Source organism: Homalodisca vitripennis, chromosome 4 (genome assembly GCF_021130785.1).
Source record: "Homalodisca vitripennis isolate AUS2020 chromosome 4, UT_GWSS_2.1, whole genome shotgun sequence".
Taxonomy (NCBI): Eukaryota; Metazoa; Arthropoda; class Insecta; order Hemiptera; family Cicadellidae; genus Homalodisca; species Homalodisca vitripennis.
In genome coordinates, this window is record NC_060210.1 from 24825712 (window position 1) to 24842228 (window position 16517).

The 16517-nt window shown below is 37.0% G+C and overlaps 1 protein-coding gene across 1 annotated transcript in view; it reads left to right on the plus strand.

Annotated features, from left to right (window-relative positions):
* Window positions 1-16517, plus strand: part of LOC124360963 — a 58058-nt gene that overhangs the window by 35527 nt on the left and 6014 nt on the right. Inside the window, exons 8-12 of the mRNA XM_046814999.1 lie at window positions 6626-6757; window positions 7994-8322; window positions 8794-9069; window positions 11667-11975; window positions 12785-12893. Of these exons, the coding sequence (XP_046670955.1) occupies window positions 6626-6757; window positions 7994-8322; window positions 8794-9069; window positions 11667-11975; window positions 12785-12893 (1155 nt within the window). The remainder of the gene's footprint in view (window positions 1-6625; window positions 6758-7993; window positions 8323-8793; window positions 9070-11666; window positions 11976-12784; window positions 12894-16517) is intronic.

The following is a 16517-nucleotide window of genomic DNA, read 5'->3' on the forward strand; positions in this document are numbered from 1 at the left end:
TTTCTTATATTCCTCGGCGTTGGAAAGTCTAAGATAGCGGACACCTTATCTGGATCTGTGGATATTCCTTGATCGTTTATAACGTGTCCCAAATATTTTAAGCGTGTCTGGCAAAACTTGCACTTCTCCGGGTTAAGCTTTAGGCCAGCTCGTCGAAGACGTTGAAATACTTCTCTCAGAGATTCTAAATGTTCCTTGAAATTCGATGAAATAATAATCAAGTCATCTAGATAGGCGAAAGCTTTGGGTTCCAATTCCGGGCCTATTATGGTATCGAGAAGTCGTTGAAACGTTGCTCCCGCTGAGTGCAAACCAAACGGCATCCTCGTAAATTGGTAGAGTCCTTTTCCTGGTACTGTAAAAGCGGTTATGGCGCGACTTTCCTTCGATAAACCCACCTGCCAATACCCTGATTTTAAGTCGAGCGTGGAAATAAATTTGGCTTCCTTGAGTTTTTCTAGGATAGAGTTGATTTGAGGTAGGGGATAAGCATCTTTCTCGGTTTTTGCATTTACCTTTCGGAAGTCCACACAAAACCTAAATTTTCCGGAAGGTTTCTTGACTAATACAACTGGAGAACTCCAGGGACTATTCGATTTCTCGATTATCCCGTCCGCCAACATTGAATCAACTTCATCGTTGATCACTTTTCTGCATTGCGGGGTTACGTGGATAAAATCTCTGTTTAATCGGTTCGTCGTTCTTTAATTTAATCACATGTTCTACTATGTGGGTAAGACCAGGGGAATCCTTAAACTCCGCTAATTCGTTTTCCAAAAACTCTCTAAGCTCCTCTTCTTCCTCCTCGCTTAGCGTGACAATAGCATTTATAGCTGTCCCCTCACAGTTATTTACGCCGTACTCTTCTCTGGAAATAGTTTTTCTTTTTAAAGTCAATTAGTTTTAATGGCGCTATTACGTCCATGCCTAAAATAATCGGAGAAGTAAGACCTGAGACGTTAATCAACTTAAACGCGTGTTGTATGTTTTCGATACTTCCTTCAAATTCGATCCCTCTCCTTGCTTCGGTTTTTGTCCCATCGGCCATTTGAATCTGAAGTTTTTCAGTCGTAATCCGCGCTCCTTTACTCATTAGCATATCATACGTTGTATCGTTCACAAGGGAGATCATTGCCCCCGTGTCGACCAGGGCCCATACTAACATCCCACAGAACAATACGGGTACGTACGGTCTTATGTCCTTTATTCCGAACTTCGGCAGGACAGGTTTTGGTGAATTCGGCTATATATTTTACCCACTGCTGCCATTCAGCGGAGGTTCTTAAATTCGTTTGCGGGGCTCCAGGTGACCTCCTTTCGCCTGAGCCCTCACTCCGTTTCCCAAGTTGCATTTGCAATCCGTAGTTTTAAAACCAGGGGTCTTTGCAAAAGTAACATTTTAGGGTTTTCGGGAAGCGACAATTCCTAAAAATGTGACCGGGTTTCTCACAGTTCCAACATACAAAACTAGAAGTATTCTTCGGGATAGTTGTGTTTTCTCTGAGAGGCTATACTTTCTCTTCTTACAACTTTTTGTCCTTCCCTAGTATCCATTTCCGGCCTACCAGATAATTTATTCGTCCTCTCAAACACTTTATTTTCTTCGTTATTTATTGATTTCCGAGGATGTTCCCGTTGATCTCGATTGGGATGTTCATTGTGTGATCTGAGTGTATCAGCCGCTGCCTTATTGGTGACATTTGAAACACCAAACGTTTTTAAATTCTTATTTTTGGGGCTATATGCGGTTTCAGGCACCAGGGACTGAGCTGGACCTGGCGGTGGCCGATATAAGTGAGTTTCTCGGATATACATCTCGTAGTGTTCTGCCGAAGAAATGAGTTCACTAATCGTTCGTATGTCTTGCCTCTTTAAACTCAGCTTGTACTTCGGGTGCATATTTGCATATAACCTATCAAGCTTATCTACGGGCGTCATACCGCCTCTTCGTCCGCATCAACGTATTCAAGGCCACTACAAACGTCCTGATGGGTTCACTGTCACCTTGTGTTCTACGTTTTATTTCATCGTCCATGTTCGTCTTATAGCCTACCGGAAGGAAGTTTAGCTCGAAATCTTGACGAAAATCTTCAAAACTGTCCCAAAACTCTCTATTATTTCGATACCACAGTAAAGCGGTACCCTTTAGCAATTCAGGGAGTGCTTTTATCAGATCGCCCCCGGATACATTATAAGCCTCCATCAGCTCATCAAGTCTTTCAAGAAAAGACACTGGATTTCGCTCTCCGTCGAAATGTAAATTCCACTTTCTAATTGTGTTGCATATCTCAGCGGAATTGACATGTGGCTGTCGGGAAAGGTGCTCATCTCTCAATCTTTGATTTTCGTTAGAATAGTGCGTTACATGCCGCCTAAGAGAATCGTGAGAAATCCCAGGTGCAATGTATTGACTTGTCGCCAGAGCTGGAAGTTTAAAAGCATCGGTATACACAGATCTTGTTGCGCCATCGTAAGGTGCATAACTCGCATAGTCGTGTCCAGTATCCCAGTTGGACTTGGCCTTACTCCGCGTCTTCAGTGAAACTAAAAGCCTCTTTACTTCGTCGTCACTAGTATCGGGTGGAACCTCGAGTATCTCCCTCAGGTTTAACTCTCGGCTTCTTTTATCAGTCTCTGCTTCACTGGTATTCGGCCCAACTGGGTCGTTGCCAAAGGATTCTCTTCCGCCTACAGCCTCATCTCGTCTGTCCGGCTGTGAGCGAAGAAACTGTACGAAAGATTTTCTTAGATAATCTGTCGTCCTACCCTCGGTGTCCAAGTCGTGTTTTAGCATTTCAGTTATTAACTGGGCTTTCGTGAGTCTGTATATCCACCCCACGACTGGATCTAACTCAGAAGGGGAATAACTAGTCGTGGAAAACGCCTTTGTTGTTTGGTCCTTCGAAGTCAACAGTGGCAAACCCAAATCTCGTTTTTCGATACCTTTAATTTGTGATTCGCTAGTATTTTCAGAGGAACTAGTAGTCACAATCGTAGGTATTTGTTTTTGGTGTTCTGAGTCTGTTGTTGACTTTTCGGGCCTATTCGTGTTTCCACCCTTTGGTAGAACGTGCATTTGAGCGAAAAAGTATTCGCACAGTCGCCAAAACCCCGTTGGTCGAAGCATTTTATAAACACTATCTCGCTAAACCTCTTACTAAAAGTTTATCTTTTACGTTCGAAGAATATTACACTCGTACAATCACTATACCCGTCCCTGTTCGGGCGCCATTTTGTAACGTTAGTTTTTAGTAGGGTGCAAAAACTTCAACCGTTTTGTAGCCTACGCGGATAGTTGCAGTTAGCTGGGTATTTCCCAGGGGTCTGGAGAGTTGTGTATTTCGGATATAAAGTGTTGACTCAGAAAGCAAGTAGATCTCAAAAGATCTGTTAAAGTGGTTAGAGCCACAAGCTCATCATCGCCAACACTTTAAGGGGCAAAGAACCGATTTGATTTTAAAATTACGTATACGGAAACAGAAACATGGTATACAAGTAACCAACCCACGCTCAATTGGTATTCCGTCACTGCGGGACAACCTAAGCTTACCCCACGAGAATTCAGTACAATCGGGTTATAAATCGCTAAATAAAATGATCGTAATAAGATGTGCAATCATTTAAGGCTATGTCTATATATTTATCTTAATAGCGACCGCTCGTATATCCCGCTTATGACAGCAGATCGTAAATTTAGGGAAACCTAAATTTATTTCAGACAAGACCGATTTTCACAGCAGTCCGAGAGCCTAATAATAAACGAAAATTTTATTTAATCGAAAAACAGTTTAATTTAATCGCATTTAACCGTTATGAAACGCTTATGACAGCAGATCGGAAATTTAGGGAAACCTAAATTTATTTTAGACAGGACCGATTTTCACAGCAGTCCGAGAGCCTAATAATAAACGAACATTTTATTTAATCGAAAAACAATTTAATTTAATCGCATTTAACCGTTATGAAACGCTTATGACAGCAGATCGGAAATTTAGGGAAACCTAAATTTATTTTAGACAGGACCGATTTTCACAGCAGTCCGAGAGCCTAATAATAAACGAACATTTTATTTAATCGAAAAACAATTTAATTTAATTGCGTTTAATCGTTATGACCCGCTTGTGACAGCAGATCGGAAATTTAGGGAAACCTAGATTGATTTTAGACAGGACCGATTTTCACAGCAGTCCGAGAGCCTAATAATAAACGAAAGTTTTATTTAATCGAAAAACAATTTAATTTAATCGCGTTTAATCGTTATGACCCGCTTGTGACAGCAGATCGGAAATTTAGGGAAACCTAGATTTATTTTAGACAGGACCGATTTTCACAGCAGTCCGAGAGCCTAATAATAAACGAAAGTTTTATTTAATCGAAAAACAATTTAATTTAATCGCGTTTAATCGTTATGACCCGCTTGTGACAGCAGATCGGAAAATTTAGGGAAACCTAGATTTATTTTAGACAGGACCGATTTTCACAGCAGTCCGAGAGCCTAATAATAAACGAAAGTTTTATTTAATCGAAAAACAATTTAATTTAATCGCGTTTAATCGTTATGACCCGCTTGTGACAGCAGATCGGAAATTTAGGGAAACCTAAATTAATTTTAGACAGGACCGATTTTCACAGCAGTCCGAGAGCCTAATAATAAACGAAAGTTTTATTTACTCGAAAACAATTTAATTTAATCGCGTTTAATCGTTATGACCCGCTTGTGACAGCAGATCGGAAATTTAGGGAAACCTAAATTAATTTTAGACAGGACCGATTTTCACAGCAGTCCGAGAGCCTAATAATAAACGAAAGTTTTTATTTAATCGAAAAACAATTTAATTTAATCGCGTTTAATCGTTATGACCCGTTACTAATGGTGAAGATAACTAAATATTACTACAATGTACTTAATTCTATATGCGTACAAATTCAATGAAAATATGCATGAAAATTCTTGCACATGCAGAGTGAAAAACGTGCAAAGAAAATTTACGTTAAATATTGCAAGCCAAGCTAAGCAAAACAAACAGAAATTTACTACAACTATTGCACCATGAATAATGAAATAACTAATTAAACTCGGAATAATAGTTACCTGTCAAATGAAATTGAAGTTGTCTGAAAATGTCCTCTGCTCGCTGTACTGTCCTTCACCTCGATAATCACGCTTCTCCGTATCGAAAACCCTCTCGCCGGCCCTCGCCAGTCCCTTTATCAGTCGACTACCGCGCTCTAGGTGGCGGCAGCTACAATCTTTAACAGCGCCCCCCGCGGATTCTACGGCAATCTCGTCCGCGACGGTAGCGCGCCGTGCGAGTTTTACTACAGCCAGGACATTAAAACTATCTTCTCGCTTCCACTTGATACAATTTAATGTAAAACAATATAGTATTTCACTGTTCTGACCCAAAAAAAAAAACACTTCAAAATTTGGGACCTTACAAGTTAATCAAAAGTTTAGATATAACAAATATCACTCTATTGTCCATCAAAGAAATTATTGTCCATCTCAAATAAGTCGTTTACAGTTTTAATTAAAATAAGTCACTCAAAAGTTTATATTTAAAAAAAATCATCAGAGAAATTATTGTCCATCTCAAAAAAGTCGTTTACAATTTTAATTAAAATAAGTCACTCAAAACTTTATATTAAAAAAATCTCTCTATTGTCCATCAGAGTAAGATTATTTCTTAAGTCGTATTAGCACACTGTTCATTATTACACAAGTTGTACTTAATTGTATAATGTTCAGTCGAATCTTAACAAGTATCGTGCGAGTAATCTGCAGTGTGCCCCACAATTAACATTTATTTAAACATAACATTTTTTAGTTATAAATTTAAAAATTAAAATCTTTTTTAATATAAAACTGCAAAAATTCCTAAACTAAAATTTGAAAAAAGTTATCAATATTAACAAAATTTAAAAGCCAACTTTACAATTTATTATTTGAAAAGGCAAAAGATTAAAACATTTTTAACTCAAAAACGAAAAAACTTTTTTTGAAAATTGACTTATTTATCTTCGGTCTCAGGAACAGCCGTAGTGTCTCACCTCTTGTTCTTTGGTAAACTCTGTCGTTCCTGTTTCCACTTTTCTCATAGAAAATGTTTGATACTTTGAATAAAAATAAATATTTTAGTGGTCATATTCTTAGATATTTATAAATAGGTGATGGCAGTAATAATTTTAACTTTAAGCAATAATATGTGAAGTTCTCCTTTTAAATTTTCGTATAAAAATTTAGTTGACATCACCGGTGACACAGATACCTTGACTAGTAAAACGTCTTCAGTACACTAAATGATATGTTCTCGTACTCTTACTCGTATACTTTAAATCTCTACTGACGCACTTTGAATATATAACCGCGTGTGGAACTATTCTTCAGAAAACTATTACACAACGTGTCTGAGAATACATAAGTAACTCAGTCTTATAGTGTTTGTGTAAGAGTCAACTTCACATTTTACTGTTAAAATATAGTTTAAATAAAAAAATTCTGTCGTACATAATTTGATCATTTCATAAAGTTAAAATGTGTTCTATCTTTAATATCAATGATATCACTAGCCTTATAGAAATCTTCTTTCTTTTTTTCTAGTTTTATATTTGAACCTGACCTAACTTGAACAGTTTTGGTGTGTAATAATCATGGAGAAAGCAAAACTAAGATTTTTGGGTGAAGGGAATGAGATCGATACTAGGATTGTGGGCCCAAAGGCCAGAAGGGTTCACCTCTACCTCAGCGTTTTGATCTGTAAGTTTAACATTTGTTATCATTTCTTAGATTATCTAATGTATACAATTTTTATCCGGAGTTAACTTGTAACAAAATAAGAAGTAACAAAATAACAATAGAAACCATACTTCAGAACTCAGGGACTGCAAATACAATGAAATGTGCTATTTTAATCATTACATCATATTCAATTCTGCGTAGTCTTTGGAACTGTACTTTGTATTTATTATTATTAAATAAAATTATGCAATAAAAATAATTATTTAAACACACTGATTTAAGGCGGTTCAATCGATCTTTTGTTCGTAAAACTTTGATTTATGTTAATTTTATAGCTTATTAAGATAATTTCTCTGATAGAAAAGGAAGAAAAAAAAAGAAAAAACTGTTTTATCAATCCAAATGAAATTAAAGGAATCTCAAGCAGGAAATGTAGGCAGTATTATACTCAGGCCCAAATAAAAACGGCTGGACGTAAAAATGTGAAATATTTAAAGTATGTGCCAGAGTTAGATCTTTAAGGAGTGATATGTAATTCTATAAATTTCTAAAATTTTTTCTTAGCAAACTTAAATATTTTACCAATAAAAACACGATAGTTTTTAAAACTTTTTAACATGATGGTAAAATTTAACAGCCGATTTTATTTGGACCTGATTACAAAATGCCTCATTTTACAATTTTAAGTGTGTGTAATTTTTCACAGAGTGGTCAGTAAATTTATATTTTTTATATATCCAGAGAAGTTATCTTGAAAAGCTGTGAAAAAAGTAATGGTAAAAAATATTTTCAAAAACAAAAATCGATTAGATTATCTTAGAAGCAATCAAATATTTGACTTTTCTCAGTGAACCAAAGTCTTAGAATTCGCTATGTTGGGCTCAAGTTAGTGGTTGTACTCGGAACTCGGATGGCAATGGTTGGCCATCGGATTCAACTGTAAATGTCATTCTGTTGAAACGTATGTGATGTATGTATCCTTTACACTACGATAGAGCTGTTTCCCATCTTCCGAAGATGCTACGATTTCTGTTTAAATAACTGTATGTGAGAAGGACGCGAGCATAATATCCTCAGTTAAGCCCGTACTGAGTATTTTGTCACTCTGTTTTGTTACAGTTAGACACGTATATAATACACTGAATTTAATTGACAGAGGTTCCATCTCCTACAGAGATTGTCTAATAATTTATGAACAGTAAACCATGAAAGTCGCTTGGATAGTAATCAATGCTTGTCTTGCCCATTTTTCAGTGAATGTGGTATTCTTCATCTGCGGGACAGTGTTCGCGTGGTCTTCCCCGGTGCTGATGAAACTCGAGCTAACTAGCCACGAGGGAAGTACTGTAGCCTCCATGGTGTCCCTGGGAATGGCCTTCGGGCCCTTCGTCTCCGGGACCTTGTTGAACCTCCTGGGTCGCAAGGGCACTGTAGGGCTCGGCATGGCCATCATGACAGGGTCTTACCTCCTGCTGACCGTGGTCAGTGACGTCACACTTCTGTCTGTCGGGAGGTTCTTCTGCGGCACCACTTGTGGGGTCGCCTTCTCTGTCCTGCCCGTGTACATCGCCGAAATATCCGAGGTCTGTCACTGCACCTTCCTCACCATAGTTGCCTTTGTATGATTTCTTTATCGTTTCTTTTATTAAATATATCACATTGATACTAAACGACAAAATACCTACTTGTCATTTCTAGATAAGACTGAGATTGACTACTTCCATCTTCATAACTATTTGGTGTTTGCCTAAATGAGTTATAAATTCTCTATTCTGATCATAATATGTCAAGCATTACAAAACCGTTATTTATCCTCTTTGTATAATCCATTTCAATTGGTTTTTAAGTTATTTGAGATTGCTGTATTCACATGCTACAGTACATACAGAACTCGCAATTAAGTATAACATTGTATAAGAGTACACTAAGTGTAAGCATATGTTGGTAAGTGTAAGAAACAACTTAGTGAAACTTTAGTGTCAGTTCGTACAGTAAACTAACACATGCGGAGTGTATTTCACTTTTATTAGCAACATTTGTCTTCTATGTTACAGGATTCTGTTCGTGGAGTGTTGAATACCTTAAGCCAAATATTTTTGTGTTTCGGGAGCCTGTTGATGTTTTCTGTTGGGCCGTTTGTCGGTTACTCCACCCTTCACTACATAATGCTCGGGCTCTGCGCCTTCTTCTTCCTGTTGTTCCCTCTTCTGCCTGAATCTCCGTATTTTCTGATTATGAGGAACCGGGTCAACCACGCGCGGAAAACGCTCATCTGGCTCCGAGAAAACAGACCAATGTCTTTTGTTTCTGAGGAACTCCAGAACCTACAGGTACTGCAAGGCTTGTTAGTGGTGACTTCTATTCAATTCTTTGCTCGTAGATAATTATGTATGTGCTCGAATAACAAATAGAAAGTGTGTATTTTTTAACTGTATGTAAGTCTTATTTTTTAAACAAATACAAGAAAACCTTCTAAAACAAAAAGACTAAAGAGGTCGGTAAGTAAATATATTTTTTAGTTCAAACCTCCAAAATAAATCATTGTATAATCAATATTACAACTAATATAGGCAGAATAAAAAAGTAAGAAAAGTTAACTACGATAAAAATAATATAACTAAATGTTTCCTGAGGTTATTCGTGGTCATCAGACCCATTTACATTTAAATTTCAGAGTTAGGTAAGTCTCAGGAGTACCCCCTAACTGTCGGATACACAATACCACACAAAATCCATACTTGGCGTGACCACGTTCTTTCTGGTAATAATTTCAGAGTTAGGTAAGGCTCGGGAGCACCCCCTAACTGTCGGATACACAATACCACACAAAATCCATACTTGGCGTGACCACGTTCTTTCTGGTAATAATTTCAGAGTTAGGTAAGTCTCGGGAGCACCCCCTAACTGTCGGATACACAATACCACACAAAATCCATACTTGGCGTGACCACGTTCTTTCTGGTAATAATTTCAGAGTTAGGTAAGGCTCGGGAGCACCCCCTAACTGTCGGATACACAATACCACACAAAATCCATACTTGGCGTGACCACGTTCTTTCTGGTAATAATTTCAGAGTTAGGTAAGGCTCGGGAGCACCCCCTAACTGTCGGATGCACAATACCACACAAAATCCATACTTTGCGTGACCACGTTCTTTCTGGTAATAATTTCAGAGTTAGGTAAGTCTCAGGAGTACCCCCTAACTGTCGGATACACAATACCACACAAAATCCATACTTGGCGTGACCACGTTCTTTCTGGTAATAATTTCAGAGTTAGGTAAGGCTCGGGAGTACCCCCTAACTGTCGGATGCACAATACCACACAAAATCCATACTTTGCGTGACCTTTTTCTTTCTGGTAATAATTTCAGAGTTAGGTAAGTCTGGGGAGCACCCCCTAACTGTCGGATGCACAATACCACACAAAATCCATACTTTGCGTGACCTTTTTCTTTCTGGTAATAATTTCAGAGTTAGGTAAGTCTGGGGAGCACCCCCTAACTGTCGGATGCACAATACCACACAAAATCCATACTTTGCGTGACCTTTTTCTTTCTGGTAATAATTTCAGAGTTAGGTAAGGCTCGGGAGCACCCCCTAACTGTCGGATGCACAATACCACACAAAATCCATACTTGGCGTGATCTTTTTCTTTCTGGTAATAATTTCAGAGTTAGGTAAGTCTGGGGAGCACCCCCTAACTGTCGAATGCACAATAACACACAAAATCCATACTTTGCGTGACCTTTTTCTTTCTGGTAATAATTTCAGAGTTAGGTAAGTCTGGGGAGCACCCCCTAACTGTCGGATGCACAATACCACACAAAATCCATACTTTGCGTGACCTTTTTCTTTCTGGTAATAATTTCAGAGTTAGGTAAGTCTGGGGAGCACCCCCTAACTGTCGGATGCACAATACCACACAAAATCCATACTTGGCGTGACCTTTTTTTTCTTTCTGGTAATAATTTCAGAGTTAGGTAAGTCTGGGGAGCACCCCCTAACTGTCGGATGCACAATACCACACAAAATCCATACTTTGCGTGACCTTTTTCTTTCTGGTAATAATTTCAGAGTTAGGTAAGTCTGGGGAGCACCCCCTAACTGTCGGATGCACAATACCACATAAAATCCATACTTTGCGTGACCTTTTTTTTTCTGGTAATAATTTCAGAGTTAGGTAAGGCTCGGGAGCACCCCCTAACTGTCGGATGCACAATACCACCCAAAATCCATACTTGGCGTGACCTTTTTCTTTCTGGTAATAATTTCAGAGTTAGGTAAGTCTGGGGAGCACCCCCTAACTGTCGGATGCACAATACCACACAAAATCCATACTTTGCGTGACCTTTTTCTTTCTGGTAATAATTTCAGAGTTAGGTAAGTCTGGGGAGCACCCCCTAACTGTCGGATGCACAATACCACACAAAATCCATACTTTGCGTGACCTTTTTCTTTCTGGTAATAATTTCAGAGTTAGGTAAGGCTCGGGAGCACCCCCTAACTGTCGGATGCACAATACCACACAAAATCCATACTTGGCGTGACCTTTTTCTTTCTGGTAATAATTTCAGAGTTAGGTAAGTCTGGGGAGCACCCCCTAACTGTCGGATACACCAAAATCCATACTTGGCGTGAACACGTTTTTTCTGGTAATAATTTATTATTATTGACATAGACAACATTTTGAATTAAACATAAAAATATCATAACTTATTATACTGAATAAATGGATAATGAATGAAATGTAGCTTAAGTTTAAAATGCAAAATAAAGATAAAGTTGCATGTTCAAAAATCTTGAGTATACGGTTAACTTCCAATAATCTGCAATCTTGATCAGATTCTGGTAACGAATGCTTCAGACAACGTTTTGGTAATAATGTCACCACATTTTAAGGTAGTTCATGACCTCACTATTGCAGAAAACAGTCCAGGACAGCACAGTCGAGTCAGGATCTATCCGAGATCTGGTCACTTCCAGAGCTAACCGCAGAGCCCTCGTCATCTGCTGTGGCCTTCTCATCCTCCAGCAGCTCTCCGGTATAACTGCTGTCTTCTTCTACACAGAACAGATCTTCCAAATGACGGGGACTGATCTGCCCAGCAGCATCTGCTCTATAGCGATCGGCGTCATCATGACAGTAGCTGCGTTCTGTTGTCCGGTTGCCGTCAGGACCTTCGGCTACAAGAAGACCCTCATTGTGTCCGCACTGGGCGCGGTCCTCGGAACGGTAAATATTCATAAACGTTGGGAAAATGTTGTTTTACATCATGTTAATATAAATAAGGAGAAATGATACAACATTGAATAGTAATTTGGTCACAATTAAACTTTGAAAGTTACATTAGTGCAAGTTTTAAAAAACATTTCTTCTATTTGTTCGACTGCAATTTCCATAAATGAGGGTTTTAAAATACTTCTCAGGGGTAGGGTACGATAAGCGGACGCGATTTTTTTTATATCGAAGAATGCAATCATCGATACCTAATATTCGCATCTCAAATCCTAGACTATTAATCCATATAAAGTATCTATATTTCTCAATAACAATCATATGTGTTAAATTAAAATATGGATCTAATATTTACAGTGATCAAACAAATTATTATAACCAGAATTGGGAAAACTGAAGACGGTCATATTAATTGCTCCTCTCACAGTTACAGTTGCTTCTTTCCCACAAATTTCACATAATGGATTTTTCCGCACGAATCCAACATGTTGAAGTCATGAAAAACATGTCTTATCATCTTCCAAAGCAATGACGTGTAGTTTTATAAAATTGACTGTCATTTTTAATAATCAAATGTTACTTATAGACTATAAAATTGAAATATTACCTTACTTGTATTTTTTTAAGTATTTATAAAGTGCTGATATAGATTATTTAAGTTAATTGTTCAAAATAATTAATCATTATCGATTGATTGTATCGATGGTTATGATTAAGTAATATCGTTTGCCAATTTCGATATAAAAAACCGGGCCCGCTTATCGTACCCTACCCCTTCTCAGATGTAGCACTGCTGTTGTTTTAAGGGAAGCCTTGGCGTGTTTCTGTGGGTGAAGAACAACGGAGTCGACTTGAGCACTGTGAACTGGCTCCCTTTACTGAGCCTTGTTGTCTACATTCTCTTCATGAACTCCGGTAAGATATAAAATCGCAATTAATAACTATTAAATGTGCTTGTATAAAAGGAAAACCTTAATGCACTTTTATTCTTCTTAGTTGGATGGACGTAAACGTCGATTACGATGGGATCGTGACGTAAGTTTAAACGGATAATGAAATAGTTTTAGAAATTTTCCGTCGTCGTGTTACGAAGAACGTTGGGAATAATTTAATTCGAATCCGCGATTAAAAGTTGAAATTGATCAATTTGTCTTATTTATACTTTCATTTGACTAGAGTCCACATGGAATGAACGTGAACAACAAAAAGAGATTCTAAGCCGCGTTTGAAGTTGAAGCATTCAGCGTCAGTTATTGTTCTATTGTGTTTAGTTAGTTTTTCAACGTACACCTGGCCTCTTCTCTTTATAAAAGTTACGAAGCTTACAGCGTCTTTTATTTATTTGCTACTGTACAATCAGCATCAAACAAATCCACATCGAATGTACTGTAACAAACATCACGATGCAGCTTGTTGCTTGTCTGATGCAACGATTATCATCAGTTCTGTCTTTCTGTGACAACGTTCACGCGAGCGATAGTTATATTTTCTCTCGAAGTATCGGTCTGAGCTAATTGATTGTAACTTGAACACACTGAACATTGTATAATGATACATAGTTTTACAGATAAGAAGGATCAATAAGCGATAGCCCAGATAAGAGATGAACAGAGAAACACAGTATCTGATACAATACAATGGCACAGATGTTCAATGAATACTTCGTGTCTGCACCGGGCAAAGTCGAGTCAGGCCTATCTGGGGGCAATGTCTTAATACTTCTGGTTTTTAAAATTGCCACAATTCTTTACTCTTAAAGCCAGTTTTTAGGGAAGAAGTGTTACAAATAGCTATTAATTTAAAAAATAAAAAGTCAACTGAATGCGATTTTCTTTCTGTACAACGTATAAAAAGGGTTGGATTTGTTATAGCAGCAATTATAAATTTGAGCTTTAGCAGTGGTGTTTTCCCAAGTAAACTGAAAGTCTCAATTTTTGTGCCCATTCATAAGAAAGGCTCGAAAGACCTGATTCAACATTACAGACCTATTACTCTTTTATTTGTAATATCCAATATTATAGGGAAATGCATGAAAGAGAGGTTGATTGATTTTTTAAACAATAAACAGTCCTTTATCCCTAATCAGTATGGTTTTATCAAAGAGAAAAACACACAAGGAGCCATATTAACATTTTTAGAACAAATATACGTTAGTTTTAATAATAACTATAAAGCAGCTGCAGTTTTTATTGATTTTTGTAAGGCCTTTGACCTGGTTAACCATAAGATTTTATTAAAAAATTAGAACTCATAGGAATAAGAGGTAACACTCTGAAATGGTATGCAGCTTACCTTGAAAACCGAGAACAGACAGTTAAAATATCAAATGCATTCAGTGACGCGAAGATTTTTAATATAGGAGTCCCTCTGAAATGGTAATATATAGAACTCTGAAATGGTATGCAGCTTACCTTGAAAACCGAGAACAGACAGTTAAAATATCAAATGCATTCAGTGACGCGAAGATTGTTAATATAGGAGTCCCTCTGAAATGGTAATATATAGAACTCTGAAATGGTATGCAGCTTACCTTGAAAACCGAGAACAGACAGTTAAAATATCAAATGCATTCAGTGACGCGAAGATTGTTAATATAGGAGTCCCTCAAGGCTCGGTTGTTGGTCCAACGTTGTTTCTAATTTTCATAAATTACTTGCTGAGATTACCATTAAATGGGAAAATCATGGGGTTTGCCGATGATATTGCGATTACATGTTCTGAAAAACAATAGGAAAACATCTGGAATCATATTAGAGAAGATTTGATAAAAATCAGAAAATGGTGTGAAAATAATAGAATGTTCTTGAATGCCTCTAAGACATAGTTTATAAATTTTGACTGATAAGGAAAAGGATAAATAAATCAATTTTCAAAAATATTTTTTCTATTTTGGGTCCAAAACTTTTTAATCTATTACTTTTTTAAATAACAAATTGTAAAAATAGAAACAAATTTGAGAATAAATTGAAAAGTTGGCTTTTAAATTTTATTAATATTGATAACTTTTTACAAAGTTTAGTTTAGGAATTTGTACAGTTTTATATTAAAAGATTTTACTTTGTAAATATTTATAACTAAAAAATGATACGTTAAACATAACTGTCAATTGTGGGGTGTGCACACTGCGGATTAACCGCATGATTTACTTGTTAAGATTCGACAGAACAATTAAATACAACTTACCGTGTATTCTATATTTTATATGTGGACTGACCTCGAAATCCTAGCATTGTCCACTAAATAAGGGAAATAACTGACACTAAATCGTAAGAAGGTTTATGGAAATTCGACAAGGAGACAAGTTACTCTTACGATTTAACTGCGTTCTGAAAAATTAATTTAGGATTAATAAAAAAAATTAAATAGAAAATAATTTGGAAAAATCTTAAAGCTAGGTATATCTAATACCAAAATCCATTCCCCGCCCATAGCTAAAATATATAAACACAAAACACGGAACAATAAATAGAGCGTTTAAACTATGGTTCAAAGTATATAAAATACATACCACATTTATTACCAACATTTTATACTCCACGTTTACTAAGTTAGAATTTGTTATGAGGCTGGGATTTTACGTTTAAACAGAAAAGTTAACATGAAATATTGTCAAGAATGACAAACAAGAAAACATTATTACGGACACTTCAAGAAAATGGAACTATGTAAAAATCAAACCGCAGTGTTTAATGAAAATCGAAGTATGCCAGAAAAGGGAAATATAAATAGGTTACTGCAATAAAACAAGAACAAAAATGTTAGATTTAATTAAACTGACATTTCAAACAGAAACCCATTTGAAGAAAATATATATTTTTTTTTTTGGGAAAATGGTCCAAGGACAATAGGGAAGAGGACGGGCTTTCAGTCGGCCAACTTCTTGCTTGGTTCGACAAAAGAAATTGCTCATTCAGAAATAATAAACCGAGTGTGGGCACGGAAAAATGAAATCGTGTAAACATTATTGACTATACTTGTCGTGGTCTGATACCAGGCCCTAGGGTGAAAAATAAAACAACTAGAAAAATTACTAAATAATTCATATTTTCCGATAGTGAAACATCATGTATGCTATCGAAACATATTATACTGTTTACGTAATCATTAAAGCGTCAATTAAAAATTCATTCCCCCACAATATTAAGCCTATCGAATTACAGGATAATTATTGAATGTAACGACTAGCTACTTAACGTACTGTACCTGACATACAGTATAAGCAGAGGTAACATGTGGTTGATTACCGCTCTCACAGAAATGTATGTTTTACAGGTTTCTCTATCATACCGTGGGCCTTACCTGGAGAATATTTCCCTAGTAACGTCAAGTCCTACGCTTCCACAGTTGTGGCGTGAGTGATTGTACAATCATTACCGCTCTCACAGAAATGTATGTTTTACAGGTTTCTCTATCATACCGTGGGCCTTACCTGGAGAATATTTCCCTAGTAACGTCAAGTCCTACGCTTCCACAGTTGTGGCGTGAGTGGTTATACAATCATTACCGCTCTCACAGAAATGTATGTTTTACAGGTTTCTC